Source organism: Populus nigra, chromosome 1 (assembly GCF_951802175.1).
Source record: "Populus nigra chromosome 1, ddPopNigr1.1, whole genome shotgun sequence".
In the NCBI taxonomy this organism is placed as follows: domain Eukaryota; kingdom Viridiplantae; phylum Streptophyta; class Magnoliopsida; order Malpighiales; family Salicaceae; genus Populus; species Populus nigra.
This window is the reverse complement of record NC_084852.1, coordinates 43,898,514-43,919,204: the sequence shown is the minus strand read 5'-3', so window position 1 is coordinate 43,919,204 and position 20,691 is coordinate 43,898,514. Positions and strand designations below refer to the sequence as shown.

The 20,691-nt window shown below is 32.9% G+C and overlaps 3 protein-coding genes across 15 annotated transcripts; 1 reads left to right on the top strand and 2 right to left on the bottom strand.

The window, feature by feature from the left end:
- Positions 1–1,019: 1,019 nt before the first annotated feature.
- LOC133686425 (uncharacterized) lies at positions 1,020–7,799 on the bottom strand. 8 transcript variants are annotated; one of them, XM_062106973.1, is made up of 10 exons: positions 7,578–7,797; positions 7,324–7,494; positions 5,464–5,793; positions 4,813–5,048; positions 4,523–4,724; positions 4,359–4,400; positions 3,679–3,875; positions 3,377–3,595; positions 2,365–2,629; positions 1,641–1,902 (listed from the first exon to the last, which is right to left on the bottom strand). In XM_062106973.1, the coding sequence occupies exons 5-9, from the start codon at positions 4,626–4,628 to the stop codon at positions 2,411–2,413; spliced, it is 783 nt and encodes a 260-aa protein (XP_061962957.1). In that variant the 5' UTR covers positions 4,629–4,724; positions 4,813–5,048; positions 5,464–5,793; positions 7,324–7,494; positions 7,578–7,797; the 3' UTR covers positions 1,641–1,902; positions 2,365–2,410. The 8 variants fall into 8 exon arrangements, with proteins under 8 accessions (XP_061962960.1, XP_061962957.1, XP_061962956.1 ...); XM_062106976.1 differs by lacking the exon at positions 1,641–1,902 and adding an exon at positions 1,020–1,519 and having other exon boundaries at positions 4,523–5,048; positions 7,578–7,799; XM_062106972.1 differs by having other exon boundaries at positions 4,523–5,048; positions 5,464–5,816.
- LOC133686389 (uncharacterized) lies at positions 7,577–12,544 on the bottom strand. Of its 3 annotated transcripts, none has more exons than XM_062106970.1 (4): positions 12,281–12,544; positions 11,609–11,754; positions 11,274–11,510; positions 7,577–8,266 (listed from the first exon to the last, which is right to left on the bottom strand). In XM_062106970.1, exons 1-4 carry the CDS (start codon positions 12,348–12,350, stop codon positions 8,222–8,224), a joined length of 498 nt encoding a protein of 165 aa, XP_061962954.1. In that variant the 5' UTR covers positions 12,351–12,544; the 3' UTR covers positions 7,577–8,221. The 3 variants fall into 3 exon arrangements, with proteins under 3 accessions (XP_061962954.1, XP_061962952.1, XP_061962951.1); XM_062106968.1 differs by lacking the exon at positions 7,577–8,266 and adding an exon at positions 8,968–9,511 and having other exon boundaries at positions 11,609–11,703; positions 12,281–12,541; XM_062106967.1 differs by lacking the exon at positions 7,577–8,266 and adding an exon at positions 8,968–9,511 and having other exon boundaries at positions 12,281–12,539.
- A 1,767-nt stretch (positions 12,545–14,311) lies between these two features.
- LOC133680003 (uncharacterized) lies at positions 14,312–20,014 on the top strand. Of its 4 annotated transcripts, XM_062102787.1 has the most exons (6): positions 14,312–14,469; positions 14,556–14,656; positions 15,040–15,230; positions 17,517–17,735; positions 18,417–18,642; positions 19,707–20,014. In XM_062102787.1, exons 2-5 carry the CDS (start codon positions 14,566–14,568, stop codon positions 18,639–18,641), a joined length of 726 nt encoding a protein of 241 aa, XP_061958771.1. In that variant the 5' UTR covers positions 14,312–14,469; positions 14,556–14,565; the 3' UTR covers position 18,642; positions 19,707–20,014. The 4 variants fall into 4 exon arrangements, with proteins under 4 accessions (XP_061958771.1, XP_061958778.1, XP_061958787.1 ...); XM_062102794.1 differs by having other exon boundaries at positions 14,317–14,656; positions 19,615–20,014; XM_062102803.1 differs by having other exon boundaries at positions 14,317–14,656; positions 19,605–20,014.
- The last annotated feature ends 677 nt before the right edge of the window (positions 20,015–20,691 follow it).

Here is a 20,691-nt window from a genome sequence, read left to right as displayed (position 1 = left end):
AGGTTCATGACAAGAGTCGTTGGTTTCAAAGCTTAACGTGGTTGAATTTTAATTTTGTTATTTTTTAAATTATTTTATGTTAATTTCATCCTTAACATTTTATTTATTGGAAATTAGTCTTTGTACTTTTTTTTTTCATTTCTTTTCTATTAGGTTATCTTGATTCTGTGCCTATAGTTGCTAGCTGGATTAGCAAGTTAACTTGGATTTATTTATATTTTTTTCATTGTTTTTTTAATTATTTTTTTTATTATTCAACATTAGATTATTTGATAATTGAGGTTTATGATTTTATTCATTTTGCTTTCGAACTCAGTTACCTTGGTATTAAGACTAAGTCAAAAATTCTGCATCTTGATTTGGGTGGGCTCAAATTGAGTTTTTTTTTTTTTTATCTTTTTTAATTATATTCTTCCTTGATTCTTGTCCTACAATATTTTATTTACTAGAAATTAAGCTTAAAATTTTTTCCTTTTTATTTTGCTTTCCATAAAGTTATTATATTCTCTTTTGATTTATTAGGAATTGATATTTGAACTTTATTTTTTTTTTAACTTTTGTTTTGTTAGGTGCTATCTCAATCTTATATTTCCGGATAGAAAAGGGTGAGAGCCAAACAAAGAAAAGGAGCCCACTTGCATACTTTAAAATCCCCTAGTACTTGAATTTAATTTATATAAGTAAATCCAAGTGAATCGATTTAATAATTGAATTACTATTTCTGGAACAAATTTATTATTGTAAAATTCTATAAAAATTGTTAACTAGAAATAAAATAATTTTCTAAATTTACCCCTTTCATATCTCAACCTAAATAGATCTCTCCTTAACTTGACGGATACGCCACAGCCACCCTTTCAAAATCCAGGGTTTTTAGGAGAAAAATCTTACATGCTTGAGGCTCATATTTTGGTTATAGGGTTCAAGCTCGAAGTCACCAAAACCCAGATTTATTCGATCGTTATACTCTTCAAAAAAATGAAAATAAATAAAAGCCACCTCTAGCTCAAATATTCAGATTTATTTCTCCGAATCCTCCGGCTTTCTCAATCTATTATAAAAAATATTTCAAGAGCAACATTAAAAATAGTTACAGATGCACTGTAAGGCTTGAGAACATCAGTTCTTGTAATTAAAATTCCTTACAAAGTGGAAACCAGATTGGTCCTTCACGAGAGACTCCACCAAAAAGTTAAGTCTTATATATATATATATCAAGATTTACATCAAGATTAATTCACAAGTCTATCAGCACATGAGCTAGACTCCCCTTACACTGGAGAGATTTCTGCCCTCCAGTCTCTGCGTGGAAGATTTATACCTATCTTGAAAAAATAGCATAAAGGCCTGCCCTGTCCTTGATCATCTTCCAAAACATGTTTAACCACTTGGGAAGCTACTTTAAGATGCAAACATCTGATTCCCAAATTCCATAGCCAATCCAGCTGCAAATCCTGCCATGAAATACCCCAAGGAAATATCCCATGCCCTATACGGATCATTCTTGCTGGTTCCACCACTGTCAATTTTATCCATCCATCAAATGAGGGAAACCGGTGCACATGAACGATAGTAGTAGGCTTATAAGATGGCCTAAACCAGTGAGATTTAGATACACTAAGTACAAGAGAGATTACCAATTTAAAAGGCAAATCAAAACCTCCAAATTCCAATTTATTTATTAACTTCTTGATACTCTGGTAAGAGAACCAAAAACACACTGCTGCTAAAATCTAAGAACACCCTTCATACATGATGATTAGGTCACATCCTTGGGTATATAAATAGGTCATGCAATTCTAAGAATACATTAGGTCACATCCTTGGGTATATAAATTCCTGTAGCCTCTTAATTCTCCTGTCAGCACACCCCCTCTATCCATTTACTTTGTAGCTCAGTACCTGGAATTTTTGTATTCAAAGATGATTAATTTCTATAAGCAATGGTTGTGCTTAGAATAAAGAACTCATAGTTAAATTAAAAGAGGGGTTTCACGGATCAGTAGTTCGCAGAATCCTAAAAATTCTTCTCTATAAAAAAAGATTTTTGGAGCCTCGTACAACAAGAAGAGTTAATGACTATATTATCATTAATGATATATTCTAGTCACTGAAAATATATATTTTTTAGTAATGTAAAAGTTAGAAAGTAAAGAAAAAGTGTTCTACATTAAACAGATAAATCATATAAATTCTACATCCGTGTGATTCGCTTCTTGATTAGAAAACTTAACACAGGAAATTAAACTCAAAAAATTAGCAACAAAATACTAAAATACATTTGATAATTCATAAAAACTACGAAGATCGAAAAGATTAAAAAAAAAAAGCAAAACAAAAGGAGTTACAAGGTAGAAATGTTACCTTAATTAGGATGCTTGCTTTGGTTCGAGGTCATTATCCTTTTTTTTTAGAATAAGTCGAGGTCATTATCCTTGTTTATCTTTGCACATAAGGCATCAATAATCAATTGGAGAACATTCTTCTCTTGTTCTAGTTTTATGTTTTTTGCTCGAAGTTGAATGAGGTTTAAATAGTCATCGTTGTTAATCTCCTTAATCAGCAAATCCATTTCTAATTTCAGCCGTTTATTTTCGCGCTGAGGATCCATATTATCTTCGATACTAGCCTGCAATCAAAAGAAAGAAATGGAAACGCCCGTGAGATGATTACCGAGTTCACTTCCTCGTGTAAGCTTGAGGGAGATTCAGCTATTAAAAATAGCAATGGAAACGCTAAGTTTCATCAAGCTAGAAACACACACACAAACACACACAAACAACCATTTTTTTTTTTTTTAATATAACTGCTAGCTAGCTAGGGAGACAAAGTACCGAAGACTTTTGGACAAGCATAACCCTAAACTTCTAATTAATTATTAAAGCATGCCAAAGAATTACCTCATATTGGATTCATGTTGCATTCACTAAAAAGGTGAGTATCTTTAATTAATTAATGTGAGATTCTCAACTTACATATAAAAAATCTCACAACCACTCGTGATTTCTTCCACGTCGATTACTTATTAATTTGTTCTTTTATGATTTAGTCTTTAGCGATCTGAATGAGGCTTCACCAAACTTAATTAGGGCACACGACTCTCTATATCTTACTCAGTAGGGGAGAGGGAAAGCCATGACCTTTCCTCAGGTTTGATATAATCTTGTTGTGGTGAGAAGAGAGGAGCTACCCTCTCCTTTTGTAAACATAATAAGCCCATGAAATGGATGACACAGAAAATTGGATGTCAAACAAGATTCCAGCAGTTAATTACCACCACTTAGCTAGCTCAGATAATTTGATCTAGATTATTGCATGTATAATGTGGTGATCATCGGCAAAGTGAAAAACGCAGGAGGTAAGAAGAAACACTCACTACTTGCTTCGAAAGCACATCCACGACTACATTTTGCCTCTGACTCTGGGCCTTCTGTTGGCGAAGTTTATTCTGTAGCAGTGTCATTTCGTCTTTCTGAGATTGCACCATCTCTTGCACCTTAACTTCTTCCCTTTTGAAGTAGTCATTCTCTCTATCTAATTTCTTATTTTCTTCAGTGAGCACAAACAATTCTTGCTCAGTTTTCTTTTTATTTTCCTGCATGATATTTGATCAAAACATAAGAATTACAGAAAAAAGTCTAAATAAAAAGATAAGAAGAGACACAATCAGTTAACTACCCTGCATCGTCGCCGATATGCCCTGTCAGTCGCTCTTTTCTTTTCAGGATCCTTGGGAGTTTTAGGAGCTTTTCTTTTCAGCTTAGTATGGGCAGTAGGAGACTCTCCAGGTAGAGGTGATAGGCACTGCCCGATTGGAAATGGGTTCACTCCATAGCCGTCGGCGGTTTCATCGAGTGTAGATGTGTTTATTCCAGCTGCGATTAAAGTTTAGAAGGAAAAAAACCCTTCAAAAAGACCCCCTTTTTATTTTATTTTTTATAATCTAGCAAAGGAATACATTAGGAACAATGGAGAAACCCATGGCAAGAGAGAATGAACATATAAGGGCACCTCAAAGCAAGAGCAGATAAAGATAACATAGGGAAACGAACATAAAAAGCTAAGCATGAGAAGGTTCAAAATCAAAAGGTTTCCCATAAAGATAAAAGCGCCATTGTAACAGAGATCGAGTAAGAGCATCAGTAATCTTATAGAGAATAAGAAACAGAACATACTCCACTGTCACATAAACAGATATTCAGATATGATTATGTAGTCTGACGCGAATACAGCTTGACTCTAACTAGTTCCTGGAAAATAAAGAGCAGGACGTAGGGAGAATTAATTACAGTTCACATGCAGTACTACTTTGGTTTTCTCCTAGTCGGCATAATTATTAATACTTGGAATCAACTTACTTCTATGAAGCTGAGGCATCATATCTAGCAGTTCAGCCCCTCCTGTCCAATACAAATTGAGCTGATCCATTAGCTCCTACTTGTAGAAAATTGAAAGCAAACAGAAATCAACTACAAAAAAGGATACAACCACGCAAACAAATAGGAGAGAAAATAATTCTTACGTCTCCGTCCCAGAGATCGAGAAGGTCCGTTTATTTCAGGTAAATTGTGCGAAAACGCGCGATATAGAAAGAAATCGATCGGGCGCGCACGACATGCTTGCATCATGAAGGTATCGAGTCATAACCATGACATAAACAATCGTGCGATATATGTTCCACTGCCTTTTGTGTTCGTTCTTTGTCGCTCGCCCTTAAAACGGGGCTGTAGTAGTAGAAGTTAATTAAGGACAAGGATGTTGAGTTTAATAATAACAAAAAACAAAGAGGAGGCCACCATTGGCGCCACGTACCCGATATCATAGCTAGCTAGTGCATAAGATTGGGAAGAAAAAAAAAAACCCACCCTTTTGGTGCCCAAATTTGACCATGGCCCACTTAATCAAAAAACCCATAATTTTCTAAGTCAGTAGATAAAATTAAATAAAAATTCAATCCATGACCTTTCCAAATCCAACTAGCTAGTACTCTTGCTGGCAGCTCGTCAGTACTCTCGATCGAGTTTCTCCTTTCTTTTTCTTTTTTTAATCTGTAAAACGATTTACAATATCAAATTTTGAAAGAAATGCGCGTTAAGAGACCAAAAATTATATTTGTAAGTAATTATTTTTTTATATTAAATAAATAAAGTTAGATAACCCTCAAGCTCTAGCAAAAAGACACACAGAATATTGACAAGCAAAAGAGAGTAATTGTTTTTCTTAACCGAGCTTATTGACAATAAAAAAACCTTTCCACAAATCAATCAGTTAGTTTAAATATTTAAAAACATCTCTCCCTTCAAAAACAAAAACAAAAAAAAAAAAACCAAGAGTATACCTCATTTCAACTTGAAATAACGCCGACCATGCATATATATATCAAATTACAGTGCCGATCAAGGGGTCCCATAATTCATTGTAATCATATAGTATACCAAGAGTGTGAATGGGTTTTAGGAGCACCTGTCTTTTTTCTTCATAAAGAGAGTCTTGTGGATAGATTTTAATTATTGGAGTGGGAGTCGCTTTCTTCCTGCAGATGGTGCGCGCGTAGTTGGCACCGAGTAATATTCAATAATGGGTGTAGACATGAACATCGTCTGCGAGGCCCATGAGGACGTGATCGACAACGTGCGAGGTGAAACCTAATTGTTAAACAAGGTGGTCAAAGCTCCAATACTTTTTTTAAAAGCAGCAGCAGCTGCTGCTCATGTCGAACCTCCAATACTTTTTCTAAAAGCAGCAGCAGCAGCAGCATGAGCAACATGGTATTCCTTTGCCGTTTCTCTAATTCTGCAGCAAATTAATTAAATCAACTGCAATGCCACTGATCAGTGTTTCGAAATAAAGTGACAAATCTGGATCCTGTTTTAGGATATGTTCCAAGGTAACTGGAATTATGCGCTCGAGTATTGTAATGGATTAGGGCATGGATTATACAAAATTGTTGGTAAGCAGACTGAAAGTTATTATGCCAAGTTTCAAGATGTGGTTCATAATGTTAAGAAAAGTGGACAGCTTCTTTGGATATCATGAATTCATAAAAATCACTGATTAAATATATTAATTATATAAACCTTCTTTTACTCTAAACGTCTAGCCTATTTTTTTAAAAATACCCTTACAATTAAACTACAATGATTTACAAATATAAGAACATTTAAGGTATAAAATATAATATTTATAATATCTTATTAAAAACTATCATCAAAATTTTTAAATCTCAGTGGTCTGTGTAACTCAGAGAGTACATCAGGAGGATCTCTTAATCAACCTTATGAACGTTTCAGAGTTCATATTATAATTAATTAATGCATAGATGAAGAGGCGCATCACTTTCGATCCATGATTATACTATTAATTGGGTCTGATCACTTTGCTCCAGCCCTTGGTATCATCATCACTAGCACTAGTTTTAATTAAGTTATCATTTCTTCAATTACGAGAGATGTCTTGATCATGTTGAAGGAAGAAAAGAAAAGAAAAATCACATCATTACTTAAGATTCTAAAATCGTGGAAAGTTAAAATGAAAAAGACAACACGTCGGTCCCCTCGATCGTCACTCGGATCTGACATTTTTCATTTTCGAAAAGCAAATCAAAATATAATTCACTGATAGATCGATCAAAGCTCCTTGTTTGGTTTCGTTACATTTTACTCTTTTACCAGGATTCAAATTTTGGTAGCAGTCATAAACCATCATATATAAATTATTCATAATTTCCTAATTAATAGCATCGGTGCCATTAATTAGTTCTTGAATTGAAATAAAATAAAATAAAAATAAAACATTTGTTCCATGAAACTGTCCAATTAATATAACACTCCATATAAAAACCTTGTACGATAATTAATATTTAGCAGAACTAACTATCTTATGTTTTAAGAAGTGTTTAAAACAAAGATAGTGGTTGTTTTTTAAAATATTTTTTATTTAAAAATATATTAAAAATATATTATTTTTTATTTTTAAAAAATAATTTTTAATATTATCACATCAAAACAATTTTAAATATCAAAACAATTTTAAAATATAAAAAATTAATTTTTTTTAAATAAATTAATTTTCATGAAACACCGTTTGAAACACAATTTTTTATTATCATCTTGATTGTAGATAAGATTTTTTTTTTTTGGGAATAAAATAGTTAGTAAGAAGGAAATTAAATTTTAAAACAAAATTAGAAAAAGGAAGGTAGAACTACATCTGCAGCTCAAATCAATCCAGTCTAGAAAAACAAATCTATGAAATAACGATTCTTAATGACAATTTTTCGTCATCAGTCTCAAATTAAGGTAACTGTTCAATACAGAGTTGTACCTTACAGGGTGTCGTTCAGATTTGCATATAATCTGACAGAAAAGCATGCATGTTTCGTCTGTCCGAGCATCCTGTTTTCTTTTTCTAAAATCACCCACTCGGCCAAACCAAGCGTTGTCTTTACTGTGCTGCATGTCCTCAATATTTTGTACTCTTCTTTTCTTCCCCTTCCTGAAGATTATAAAAAATCCAAGATAAGCATAGACGAAGGGAAAAATTCTAGCTAAAGACAGATTCAAAACAAATTCACGTACCCATAATAATGTCAAGACCAGAACAGTTGTTAGCACCAGCAGAAATATTCATAGTTTCTGATGAATAGCATCTGAACTGGACGGCTGAATGCATTTAATTTGAGGGTTTGTTGGTGAGATATGGTTGTGAGGAATCATGGGCGAGCTGAGTTCTTTTTAAAATGAAGGTAGTATCCACCATTGACGAAGACTACACAAAGCGCTGCATTGTTTGACGAGGTCACTGCGGTACCATGTGAAACACAACCCTTTTAACCTGTTGTTGAGGACTTGGTTTTATTGGCCGATAAATTTTTAAAGATCTTATCGGTTGATAGCAGATAAATTTTAAAAAATCTTATCTAAGAGAAATTATAAATGGCCAATAGGCTACTATTAAGAAAATATGGGGAACTTTTTTTCTATCTATAAGAAAAAGGACGAGCACCCTTTGTTCCCCAACCCCATTTATCAATTACAATAACTTTTGATGGAGTATTCTTACAATTTGTAATGGAGTCATCCTCAAATTAAAATTAAAGTTCAAATTAAAAAAAAAAAAACCCGATCCCATTTTTTTTCATAAATAAATAAATTTACGAGAAATCAAATTACCAAAAACATCCTCCATTTGTCACAACTGGTTCTAACCCCTAACCACCACATCAGCAAATTGATGTCCCTTTTAGAAGAAATTGCCTCTCAATATCCTGCACACGAGCACAGTCATCAGTATGAGCCCTCAGTAAAAAATCTTGAGGCCAACTGTTCTCTGTTGTGAATGGCTACTGCACTAAAAAAGAGGGAGAGTGGCAATTTCAGGTACAAGATCACTAATCCAATACAACCTCCTTGTAAGTTTATAGAAATCCAAACATTTAGATGCATGACATGACATGACACAGACATTCTAGAGATATATATAATCTTCAAGTTAGTCATACGAGCCACATTTCATTACAAGTCTCTTAAAACTGTTTCAATTAGATGTCTTTACAAGTTGCATAATAAAAAAAAGAAGTTTATTAAATCACTTATTTCAAAAAATGAAACCAACAAAGCAATGACTACCGCCATTGTCAGCAAAGCCAGCTATATGTCGTGAAAATTTTCCTTCTGTCAAATTTCTTTTTGAGCTCGTGGTTCCTGATTTGAGCACTTGAACACAGGAGAGAGAGAACAGTAATGGAAATGATCATAGAGCTAGGAAACCACGTATGCTTGCTGAGAAACTTGGCACAAGGAAACTACAAAAATACATCTAGCTAACTATTGTACGAGAAGAAAGTTTGCAAGCACTTTTTGCGTGAAACTATGCAAATAATCCTTGCAAAATATTTAATGGTACCTTCTCATGCTTCCTCCTATAGTCTTTATTAGTTGAAAAAACAACTGGTGGTGACTTTGAAACACTCAAAAGGAATAAAACATACTATTTTATTTTAATAAATTTTATTTCAACAACAAAAAGCTTATAAAATAAACAAAAACTTTTAATACACACCCTCTCTTTCTCTTTAGTATTTCTCTCTTATCTTTCTCACACACTATAACATAAACTTAGCTATCTATTTATAAATAAATTGAAAGTAAAAAAAATCTTAGTTGGCGGTGGTGTGAATGCGGCTGGCGGTTTGTAAAGGTTGTTGGCGGTTTACGAAGACGGCTGATAGCTGATGATTGGCGGTTTGAGAAGTTGGCTGGCAATGATTGCAAGTGGTGGTTGTCATCTTTGACTTTCTTGGATTGAGTTTAATGCAACAGTCTTTTTGGTTCAGTATCTTGTCACCTAAAGCTTGATTTTGCATTTTGAGCACCATATTCCGCTGTCCCAGTTTCTCAATCTCATTCAAAAGTTGTATTCTTTCAGATGCCCAATTATCCCACTTGGCATTTTGACACAGCATATTGCGTTCATTTTCTAGCAGCACCATCTCAAGTTGGTTAGGTCCAAGCTACAACAGTAAAGAAAGCATTGTCATCCACAAGTTCACTAGCTTGATACAGGTAGAAACATTTGCAACCACAATTTTACCGAGAAAAAAAAGATATGAGACAATGGTCGCTAACATGTCTATCACTGTAACCGGTATTTAGCAATACAAAGAGGACCCAAAGTAAATCGAAGGATTTGTTCTATAGAAACAAAATCAGTATGTGATTTGCCACACAGTATCATTAAAGCTAATCAGTTACCTAGCATTACAAAAAAATCATCTTACATCAGAATGTGAGTGTGATGGAAACACTAGAACCTCAAGCTATATTTTCACTTCAACTAACTACAGATGCATCAAATGTTAGAGTTGAGTGGAAAGTGAAAATAGTCCCAGATAGATTGGCATGGCTGCACTAGAAACCCAGGGCAATAGAGACTAGACTAAAACCCTGAAACCAAACTCATGGAACTAATACAACTCATAAGATTCATCTGATTTACAAATATGTAAAGAAAAATAGAATTAACATTACATCAGCAGAGTACAAAACCTCTTCATCCAACTTACCTTTTAGAAATGTATTCTTAACATTGACTTGCCTGATTAGGCATCATCGTAACAATAGAAAGACAAGGATATATACAGTCGTATGCTTGAAGCCTAGCTACAAGCCCTGAAGATTTAAGCAAAGTGATCAATAGCTTCCTATTATGTGTAATTGGCTGCAAATTTTATAATCGCTTCTTTTTTTTCAGAAATTTTGCTCAACGAAGATAAAGGAATACAAATTATAAAAAGATCTTGGGATTTAAGACAAAAATCAAACACAAAGCTGCAAAGATTGACCCAGCTTTGAGGAAGACGGGAAAAAAGGAATTCAACTGGAGGCACTTCAAGTCAGCAACTTAAGAATTTTAGTGAAACTCAACAAATAAAAATTTCAATATCCAGCTAGAGCAGAAGGGATGGACATGATTGCACAGGATAGCAGTAAAGATGAAACCAACGAAGTAAGACCACAGAAGTGATACACGAGAGACAGATAGACTGAACCAAGGCAAGAGATAGGCAAAAAACCAGATAACTGAACGGAACCAATTGTATCTTATAATTTAATATAATCCTCAACTTACTCCTTAATTTTATGACAGATCAACATCCATCACCATTCATGAATATATCATCATGATCACCGATATTTGTAGAGATGCTAAAGTAATACATACAGATTCACCAACAGCCATATAACTGGACTGAACCAAGGAGGCAGTAAGGCACCAATTGTATCTTAAATTTAATGATATCCTCAGTATTCTCCTTGATAATTTATGATGGATCAATATCCATCAACATTCATGGGTGGATCATCACAGATTTACATAGTTAATATAAGTAATAGTTAGGGATTCACCATTAGCTTTTAAGACTAATCACCAATAGACACTTTCTTCATATCTAGCTATCAACTACTCATTAAAAGTTTTGTCTCGCGCAATCTGAAGAATTCAAGAAGCCTAAATGAGGCATATTAATAAGTGTTAATTCATATGCCCAAACAGCAACAGTGTAATACCAACAAATAAATCAGCTCAGCCTAGATGAATAATTTTAAGGGGATGGGTGCAAGAAAAAAAAGAACACCCGCACACATACATGCATGCATGCACATGCACATATATATATATATATATATATATATATATATAGATATAGATACATACATACGTGTGTGTGTGTGTGTGTGTGTAGAGAGAGAGAGAGAGAGAGAGAGATGCACCATTAGTTGTTGCACAAAAGGGTTTTGTGACAGTGACTCCAACAGATTTTCTTGATTAGAAATAGCTTTCTTTGAGTTGCCAATATCTCTTTTAAGGTTCCCTATTTCAACTTCTTTTGACTGCAATTTTTGAGCCATTGAATCATTTTCTTTCCTACAAGACTCATTCTCCCTCTTCAAATGAGCATTTTCTTCCCGAAGAATTTGCAAGTTAATCCCCAGCTCTTCTTTCCTTATCTGCCAAAAAGAAATTAAGAGATATATATAGAAAAAACATGATTTCTCTAGCTATTTGCTTCACTTGAGGAAGACCAGAAGGTACAGTGCTATAGTACCTTACAACGTTGTCGATACTTGGCATCGATTTTTCTTTTCTTCTCCTTTTGATCTTCTGGAGTTGCAGCAATATTTATTCCATGCTGTGGTACTCCTGGTTGGGCCAACATATGTTGAGGCAGTACGGTCAGCATGTTTGTTTCCTCTGAGCCCATACAACAACTCATCTTACTAACAGTACAAACAATTCTCTATGAATAACTCTAGAACGTGAACTACCATCAAGCAAAGTAATTTGTGAGATGAGTTTGTTAAAATTGCGAGCAAACTACCACTAAGCATGAACATAAAACGAGCACGCATTCATTCTTAAGCCTCAAAATACATCTTTCCATTAATGTTAGGATGGTTACGGTAAAATAAAAGTATGAAAAGGAGAAATGATGGATTTTGAAACCCATCCATCTTGTTATTCCAAAAACAAGGAAAAGCAAAGGACAGATTGTAAATTACAAGCGAGGCATAGGGAAGGATCCTTTATTTCCTTCCTCAGTTGTTCATCCATCATGCCAAACATAGAAAAAATAAAAAAACCCAACAATGAAGCTTGCATGAGAAAAGTGGAAACAGGGTAACCCCAGATATGATCAATCATTGAAGATAATATAAAAGAAACGATTGACAAGTCTTTTCGTAGATCCAACAACAATTGTAAGTACAGAAGTAGTTACCTGTTGAGTCGTGTTGTAGTGGGAGGTAGTGGGGAACCATGCTATCCAGTAAACCGTAAGTCATCTTCATCGGAAATTCAAGAAGCTATGATTGTGTATAGAAGAAGTACTTTTAAATAAAAGAAGAAAAATCCGCTGGGTAACTACATATGACAGAATGGAGTCGCGCGAAATAATGTCCATGCCGCGCGATAGACTCTTCGAATTGTAAAGAAAACGCTGGGTAACGGCCGGTTCTTCTCTTCCAAGTTTCTCTCGCAACTGTTTAAAAGTGTAGCTTAAGTCATTTTTTTACCTGTTTTTATTTAGAAATACATAGAAATAATATTTTATTATTTTTTTAAATTTTATTTATTATATCAACACATAAAAAATATAAAAATATAAAAAAAATTAAAACCTTAAAAAAAGAGAGGTTAAACCTTAATTTAATTAGCAATTAATTAAATAGTTGTCTGGAAATTAGTAAAGTAGATTAGGGTTGTTCAACTCCTTTGCTTTAGGCTTCTTTGTCATAATGTCCCTCAACTTAGCACTATATCCATTAAACTAAAAATATCCCAAAACTTCACCCCCAAACCCTAAGAATCGAATTACCTGAAGATGCGTGTTCAAGAGCACAGGCCATGATAAGCATTTAATCAATTTTTACAAGCATCGATCGATCGGCTCTAGAAAATTCAGAGCAAAAAACATGTACGAATTTAAACATGCCTGCCCAAGCATCGATCGATCGGCTCTAGTTGTCGCGCTTTGTTAATGATACGCTACAGAAACGTTGTATATATTGTTGTAGTGTTTTATAAACGTGATATTTAATAAATATTATATTTTTAAAATATAATAAAATCAAATTATATTATTTTATTAAAAAAAATTAATAGTATTATTCCTTCAAATTTTTAAGTGTAGTGTGTTAAATTTTTTTTTTTGAAAAAAACCAAGTTAATGCTTTGAGTATGTTTATCAATGTAATAATTGTTGTTTTTTAAATAATTTTTCATGCTCAAATATATGTTAATAATTTTTTTATTTTTAAAAAATTATTTTTGATATTAATATATTAAAATAATTTAAAATATATAAATCATATTAAATTTTAATAAAAAAATTAAATTTTTTAAAAACATGGTTTGTTATGCGCTGGCGAATGAGGTTATTAAAAATCTTCAGTATCTTAATAAATCGGAGCATCATCGTTCGGTACGAACGTGTCACCATCTGCTTGCGCTCTACACCGCAAGAGCCCCCTAAGTGTGAACATAAAGTACGAACGGTGTCGCACCATACTTCTACTAGCATTGTTAGAAAAAAAATAATAAAAAAAAAGGTTTTCCCGTCAAATCTTTCTAGAAGAAGTGACATCTAGGATTGATAAAATGAGTAGACGACAATACCTTTGGGATCAACTGTATTGTTGATCCAATAATAATTGGATTTCAAAGAATTAAGTAACTAAAATTATAGATAAAAAATATAGTAAATTATAATTTTTTGCTGCCAGAAAATTTTAAAAAAACTCAAGGTTTATCACTTTGAGGTTGATAATTTATTTTTATTTATCTTTTTGTGATTAAGATGGTCTCAATAAAATTCCAACATCGAGTTGATATATTCAATTTAACAGAAAAAAAACTTTTTATTTGTAAGAAATTACAAATTCAAAAACTAAAATTAAAACAAATAAATAATGGAAGGCCCTTCACTATTAAACCATGTTTTTAGTAATTTTAAAATGCTTATCAAATGATAAAACGTTCATTGAGCCAATTGAAAAAAATAACTTATCCCATTAAAATTGATCGAATACGAATTTATTTATATCTTGACATTGCAATATATAATTTAAATACTTGATCTCAAACTTTGAAAAGCTAGCAGAAGTTTTCAAAAATCTTGGAAGACCATAGTTTTGCTTGTTGGACCGACGCTTGCAGGGCCATTAGAGACGAGGTGGCCCATGAATGGTACGTCGCGAGACAAGAGACGATTTGACTGCGAGATGGATAAGCTCTCCAAGGCTAACAAAAGTCGTCCTTGTTTCTCTCTTTCACATGTTTTACGAATTCGAAGGATGTCGTGCGATATCCCTCGATTTCGCTCGACATGGCCAAACTAACTTTTCTTATATAAACCAAACCCTCTCGTCAAATTTACGAAAAGCTAGCTAGCGGCCTACTGCTCCAAAGGTTTTTATTGATTCAACTGTTTCGACTGTTCGTTAGTTCTTCAGCCGGTTGGCTCATGAGCTTCAATTGCTTTTCTTTTTCTCCAGAAAGCCAGCGATGGATTACCTAAGTCCGTGGCAAAATCTCCTTGAACTTGAAGCATCTCTAGCTCTACCTCTACCTCCACCTGAATTTGAGGCTTATAAGGGTAAGTATATTTCTTCCATATAGCCTCAGAGATTTATTCCATTTGATCTTTGCTTTAGAAAGCCGATTGATCCATTTCAGTTGGAATACTTGGATCTAGCAAGTTCTATTGTCTTCAATTCCTCGCTACCTTGCTCATGACTGCGATTAACTCTTTATTTTCTCACCCTATATTTCATCTTTTATTATTACATCTGCTTCTCAAACCCACGGAGGAAAAATAACTATGCTGGTGAAGAAAGTACATACATACATACATACACACGCACGCACGCACGCACGTATATATACCAATACATGTTTCGGTAAATACCTGCTTCAAGAGTCTTGGTCTTTTATACACTTCAAACACTGAGGGAGGAGCACCATACTCGTCGTTGACAGGAGTTGAAACCGATCAGAAGGCAAGGGGAAATCAGCAAGCCTTTGACTACTTCTCGGCAGCACGCCCAGGTAGTTCTCATCAGTCTTCAAATATAACAGATACTGATAAGAAAGGACAGGATCTGGAAACAATTAAAGATCAAATTGCAAAGAAAAGAAAGATTGACAGGGCATATCGTGAACGATGCAAGGTAAACACCATTACCTATCTATTTACTCTTTTGTTTTCTTTTTCCTTAATTAGTTTTTTATTTTTTGTTCAAAGATCATGGCATTTTTATTGTTCCTAAGGTCTGGCCGGTCATTTGACGAAGTAGTGAAAGAAAAATAGAAAAAAACAAGAAAATAGTTGAGAAATCTTTGATCTTGCTATATAACCTCTTGGTAAATTATGGGTACAATTCAACAATAAAAATTAAAAGTTATGCGTGTTTTTGTCAAAAAATTCATTATTTAGACTCATCCATTTGGTCCAATAATTGTATTTATATAATATAATCTAATTATAACAAATTCCAATCTAACAACTTGAATTCCATAGAATCATTTAAATTGGATTTTTCTTGGATTTAGACTTATCTATTTGGCCCATAAATATATCTGCTAGATATCAATCTAATTATAACAAATTCATATCTGAAAAGTCAAATTCCTCATAATCTCCTACATGGTTATGAAATGCTCTTTATTTTAAAATGCATTGAATAGTTTGTAATTTTACCATGTCATCAAAAGTTTGTCTCAAAACAGAACGAGAAGTCATCAATGGTAGTAGTTATACAAATTATAATATTAATTATTTTTTTTAAGGCTAGACTCAATCATATCATTAAGGAAGGAAAATTATTGTATCATTAATATCAAATCAAAACCAAAAAATATAATCTAGCCAACAAGACAATGACTAGAATCAAAATAGAACAATAACCATATGTATTATGTTAATGCCATTTAGAACATGTATAATTGCATTTGTATGCTGCTTTTCCCAACTCTGGTGTTCTTTTAATGTTTTAGCTTATATTAAAAAACCATACATGATTGCAACTTTCAAGAAAATTTATAGACATATGCATCTACAGTATAACACAAACAAGATCAATTAACAGAAAATCACGTCTACAAGAGGGAAATTGATATTTCCTAAAAACTCATGGTGCATATATATATTTTTTTTTAAATCAGCATTTTTATAGGTTCTACCATAAATTTACATTTAAATTACAAAATGCTATACATATGGACAAGCAATTAGCTTATTTATCTACTGACAAGTCTATTAACCAATAATAGCACACCATTTATCCTTTTATCTATCAAACGACAAATTAATTATGAAACCTGTTTTTTCTTAAAATTCTTTCATCATGAAAATTTTGTCTAAATAATATGTAAAACGATGGAAGATATATGTGCATATATGTAGTACCAAACTCTATTCCAATGAACTCGTAGCTCAATTGAAACTAGTGTCTCCTCTCTCTTTTAAAAAATTTAAAGCTCCAACCTCTCCTTTATAACAATATATATATATATATATATATATATATATATTTATATTTATTTATCAAACATTCATGTTAAATAGATATGCTCCCTATTTAAATCTGCTTAAATTCTAATTTGATTGTGGGTGCAAATTGTTAATATTTTAAATTTATAGACTTGTAAAGAAACATGTTAAAAAAAGTTTATGGTAGTATAATAAAAAAAAAGGGTGAAGTGAGAATAATACTACCAAATTGAAAAAAAGTTGTAGAGAAATTCATATAGAAATCTCAATCTCTAAAATTGTGGCAACCTCGTTTTGATTTACATATATGTTTCTTCGGGTTGACCTCCTTTAGGTAGTCTAATGTGCAACATCACCCTTAAGAGGAGGGTGTTGCTACCATTGAGGTGCCTTTTTTTATTCATTAGTAGGTTCAATGGAACTTAACTACGTTCAATGGAGGATCGCGTTCCCCTATTATATTATCACTGGATGGGGCTTTGCTGCCTGTTTATGTAAGCTTTTCTTTCTAATGTGCAGATGTAGGGCTATTCATTAGTCAATACATGTTTAAATCCATTTTAATAATTAAATTAATGACCACAGAAGAATTATCAACCATAAATGCTAGTTAGTCAGGCCAAATAATGTAAACAATTTACCTCGCCCCTACACAGGCTAGCCTTTTAGGCACTGCACTTAAACTTAGATAAAAATCATGGTCTTTAAGCGAAAATGAATTTAAGGAAAACATGGATGGGTAATTTGAATAATCATAATCGTGTCCTTAAAGCATCATGTTAATGGAAAAATATATAAAAAATAGTTTCAGTTCAATGATTTCCCCTAAAAACCTTAAATGAGATGATGAGCAATTCTTCATTCACTTATAAGGCATTGCTCTGAGTAAAAAACTGGATCTTTTCATTTTTCTTTCAGGCTCATTAAGGCAAAAGAATTGAGAAACTTTCACTTTTCCTTGTAGAGAAACAAAATTGAGACCGAGAGAAACTTGGATCTGCTAAGGAAAGAAAACGATCGATTAAAAGGAGAGAATGCCTCCTTTAAAACGGAAGCAGTTCGGACTAGACAAACTTTGCAATCTCAAGAACAAGAGATGAAGCGACTTAGGAAAACAATTGTTCTACTGAAGGAGAAGCATGATAAACAAAATACTGTCGTGGAGGTCCTTTCAAAGCGACTAGTAAGTGTTTTTCTATTGAAAAATTAATAATTTTTTTTTATTATTAGTTCTTTTTCTGTAATAAAACTGAATATGAAGAGTGGCAGACCTCATTCACTATTGGGATTATTGTACTTTCATAACATATATTTGAAGAGGAACTTTGCCGCTTTTAAATCTATTGATGGTTAATTACCCACGCCCCAAAAAAAAAAAAAAAAATTGTGCATTTTCCATGCATCACTAATTTAGGCTTATTGATAATTTTCCCATCTGAGGGATATAAATGAAATTCAAGCATTAAACTCGAAAGGATTAGTAGATATTGATGAAATCCATTAAAATGAAAAGCACCAGAGTCCAGACCACTAGCTTGAATTCTGTTTCTGTCTTTCTTTTAATATGGAACTGCTGCTCATGAATCATGATTGACTATTTGCATTGCCTTTAATAGAGATTTATCCAGCCCTTCCTGTACTACTGGTTTAATAACCTTTCAATCTTGTAATCCATGTTTGAAAAGCAAAGAACCAACCTCCTACTAATTTTAGACTTAATGTCTACTTCGTTGCAATGATATATACCTTCTACTTTTTGGAATTAAAGAACAATTATTCTACCTTTATTTTCTAGCTTTTGATTGGTCACTAACAAATTTTATCTGTACCTTACTATTGTTTATTTTCTTTCCCTTGCTGACAGGCTGGTGCCAACGATACTGATCTTCAGCGTGAAAATACACAGCTCAAAAATAAAATTGCTCTGTTAAGGAGTCAAGTTAATGACCAAAACAATTTGGATAAACTCCAGCTTCAAGAGAAGAATGCACAACTAGAACATGACAAGAGTTCGCTTGAAGTGATAGTTCAAGCATTATGTGAGAAGATCAACAATGAGAAGGGCCATGAAGGAGACCATGCATCATAAGGTAACCGACTCAATGCTGCTATGAACAATATGCTTTTCATGTGAATGGGAAAATTATGAAAACCAACCTTCAGTTGAAGCATACTTTACATCTTCATATTTAAAATTTTTCACTTTGTATCCTTTTCTTCATATTTTTGAACTGTTTTAACCCAGCCAATACTTTGCAATCATTGCAAGTTGTGATTGGAAGAAATGCCGCTAAACAGGTTAAAATGTTTATTCAATGATTTGACGAACTTTTTATCTCTAGTTGTAGGCTCCTAGTTAAGAAGGTTTGCTTAATTGTTTGACTCTTTGCATTTCAAACCTTAGAACTAATATAAAAAATGTTTATCTAGAAGATATTCTTATGAATTTACCAAACTAACATAAAAAATGCATCCTTAAAATTATTCAGGACAAGGATTTAGTCTCAGTTAACTTTGAAGCTAGTCTAAGAATACTCTTGTTAGAGTTAATATAAAATTATTCCTAGGATCTCACAACAATTTAAACTTTTAGTTTAAGATAGTTCATTTGATATAGTATCAAGACCTTAAAGAGTTGTAACGGAGCAAAAATCATTGAACTCAAGCTATTTCATAATTCTAAATGATAGGCTTGCAAGTAAAGATAAGTGTTAGAAAAACCATCGAAATAAATACAAGAACATAAAGTAACATAAAATGTTTAAGACGGGACCACCCATCACAAGACTAAATTTTTTGGATGGAACACGGATTCAATTATCAATTTAAAATGGTGCAACTCAAATACATCAAAAAGACTAAAAAGTTTATGATTATGATAAATGATTCATTCTCAACTTTTTATATTATTTTACAAATACATCAAAAAGACTAAAAAGTTTATGATTATGATAAATGATTCATTCTCAACTTTTTATATTATTTTATATCTTCGTATTTATTTCATAAGGGATAGTTTCTCTAACAAAGTATTGATTCTAAATTTGTGGAGGGAATTCTAGCTTAGTTCCAAAAGGCATTATATTGATGATGCTGTAGTTGTGAGCATCACATGGTTAAGAGTGTCGTGACTGTGTTTGGTGGTCGTTTTCAGTGGATATTTCCAACAATGCACGTGGTTTGGCGAAGGAAGTTTAGGTGCTATTACTGTTAGGCACCCATGATGGACATCAGTGCTCGGCTCTTAGGCAATTCATGCAAATTTCGAAAATAAAGATTTGCTGTGAGAGATGGTGATCCAGATGTTGTTGGAAGCGATAAAGGGTATTGTCAGAGAGCAAATAGGACTTGCAATGGTAGGGGTATTGGATAGCAGCTCAAATACTATTATATTAGAAGTGATATTTTTTAATATATATGGATTTGAGCAGCGTTGAGCCTTAAGCCCTTTTCTTTTATAAACTCATGAGTTGTGCTTGTTTTCATTTTAGTTCATTCTAATGCTTATAATTTTGGTTTTGGTTTTTTAATATATAGAATTCTCAGGTGTTTATCATTAATAAATGCTGTTGTCCGGTTCACTTGATTATACCAAACAATTGACTGGTTCATGTAGAATCTCGGTTTTGATAAATTAATCTAGATTAAATCGTCTGTAATACATCATATTAGATGTAAAATAAAACATTAAAATCGTTATGAAAATCTCCATGTGAGAACTTTATGATAAGTCCCTGTGAAAAAAAGTTAAGAAGTCTTTGTGAAAAATCTCCATGTGACTTGCCAAGGATGATCTCAGTGAAATATCCACCAAATGATCTTTACCTAAGTGAAACTCTTTAACTATGATTAGAGAACAACTTTACTCAATCACAACATATTCTTCATTTTCTATTGGACACAGGAAGTGACCTTCCTTGAAAACAATGGTTTTTAAAACTAACATTTAAGGACAATATAGCCTGAATAAAAAGAGCGAGGCACCTTCACACAAGTTAAGGTGGCGTTTGTTTTCGAACATAATAACTGAACATTTAATAAGGAGCCACCTTGTCCAAGTATTCAGGCGCCCACCTTATTCAGGTATAAAAGAAATGCTCCTCCATATATAACTAGTTCAAAAGGCACATTACATGAGA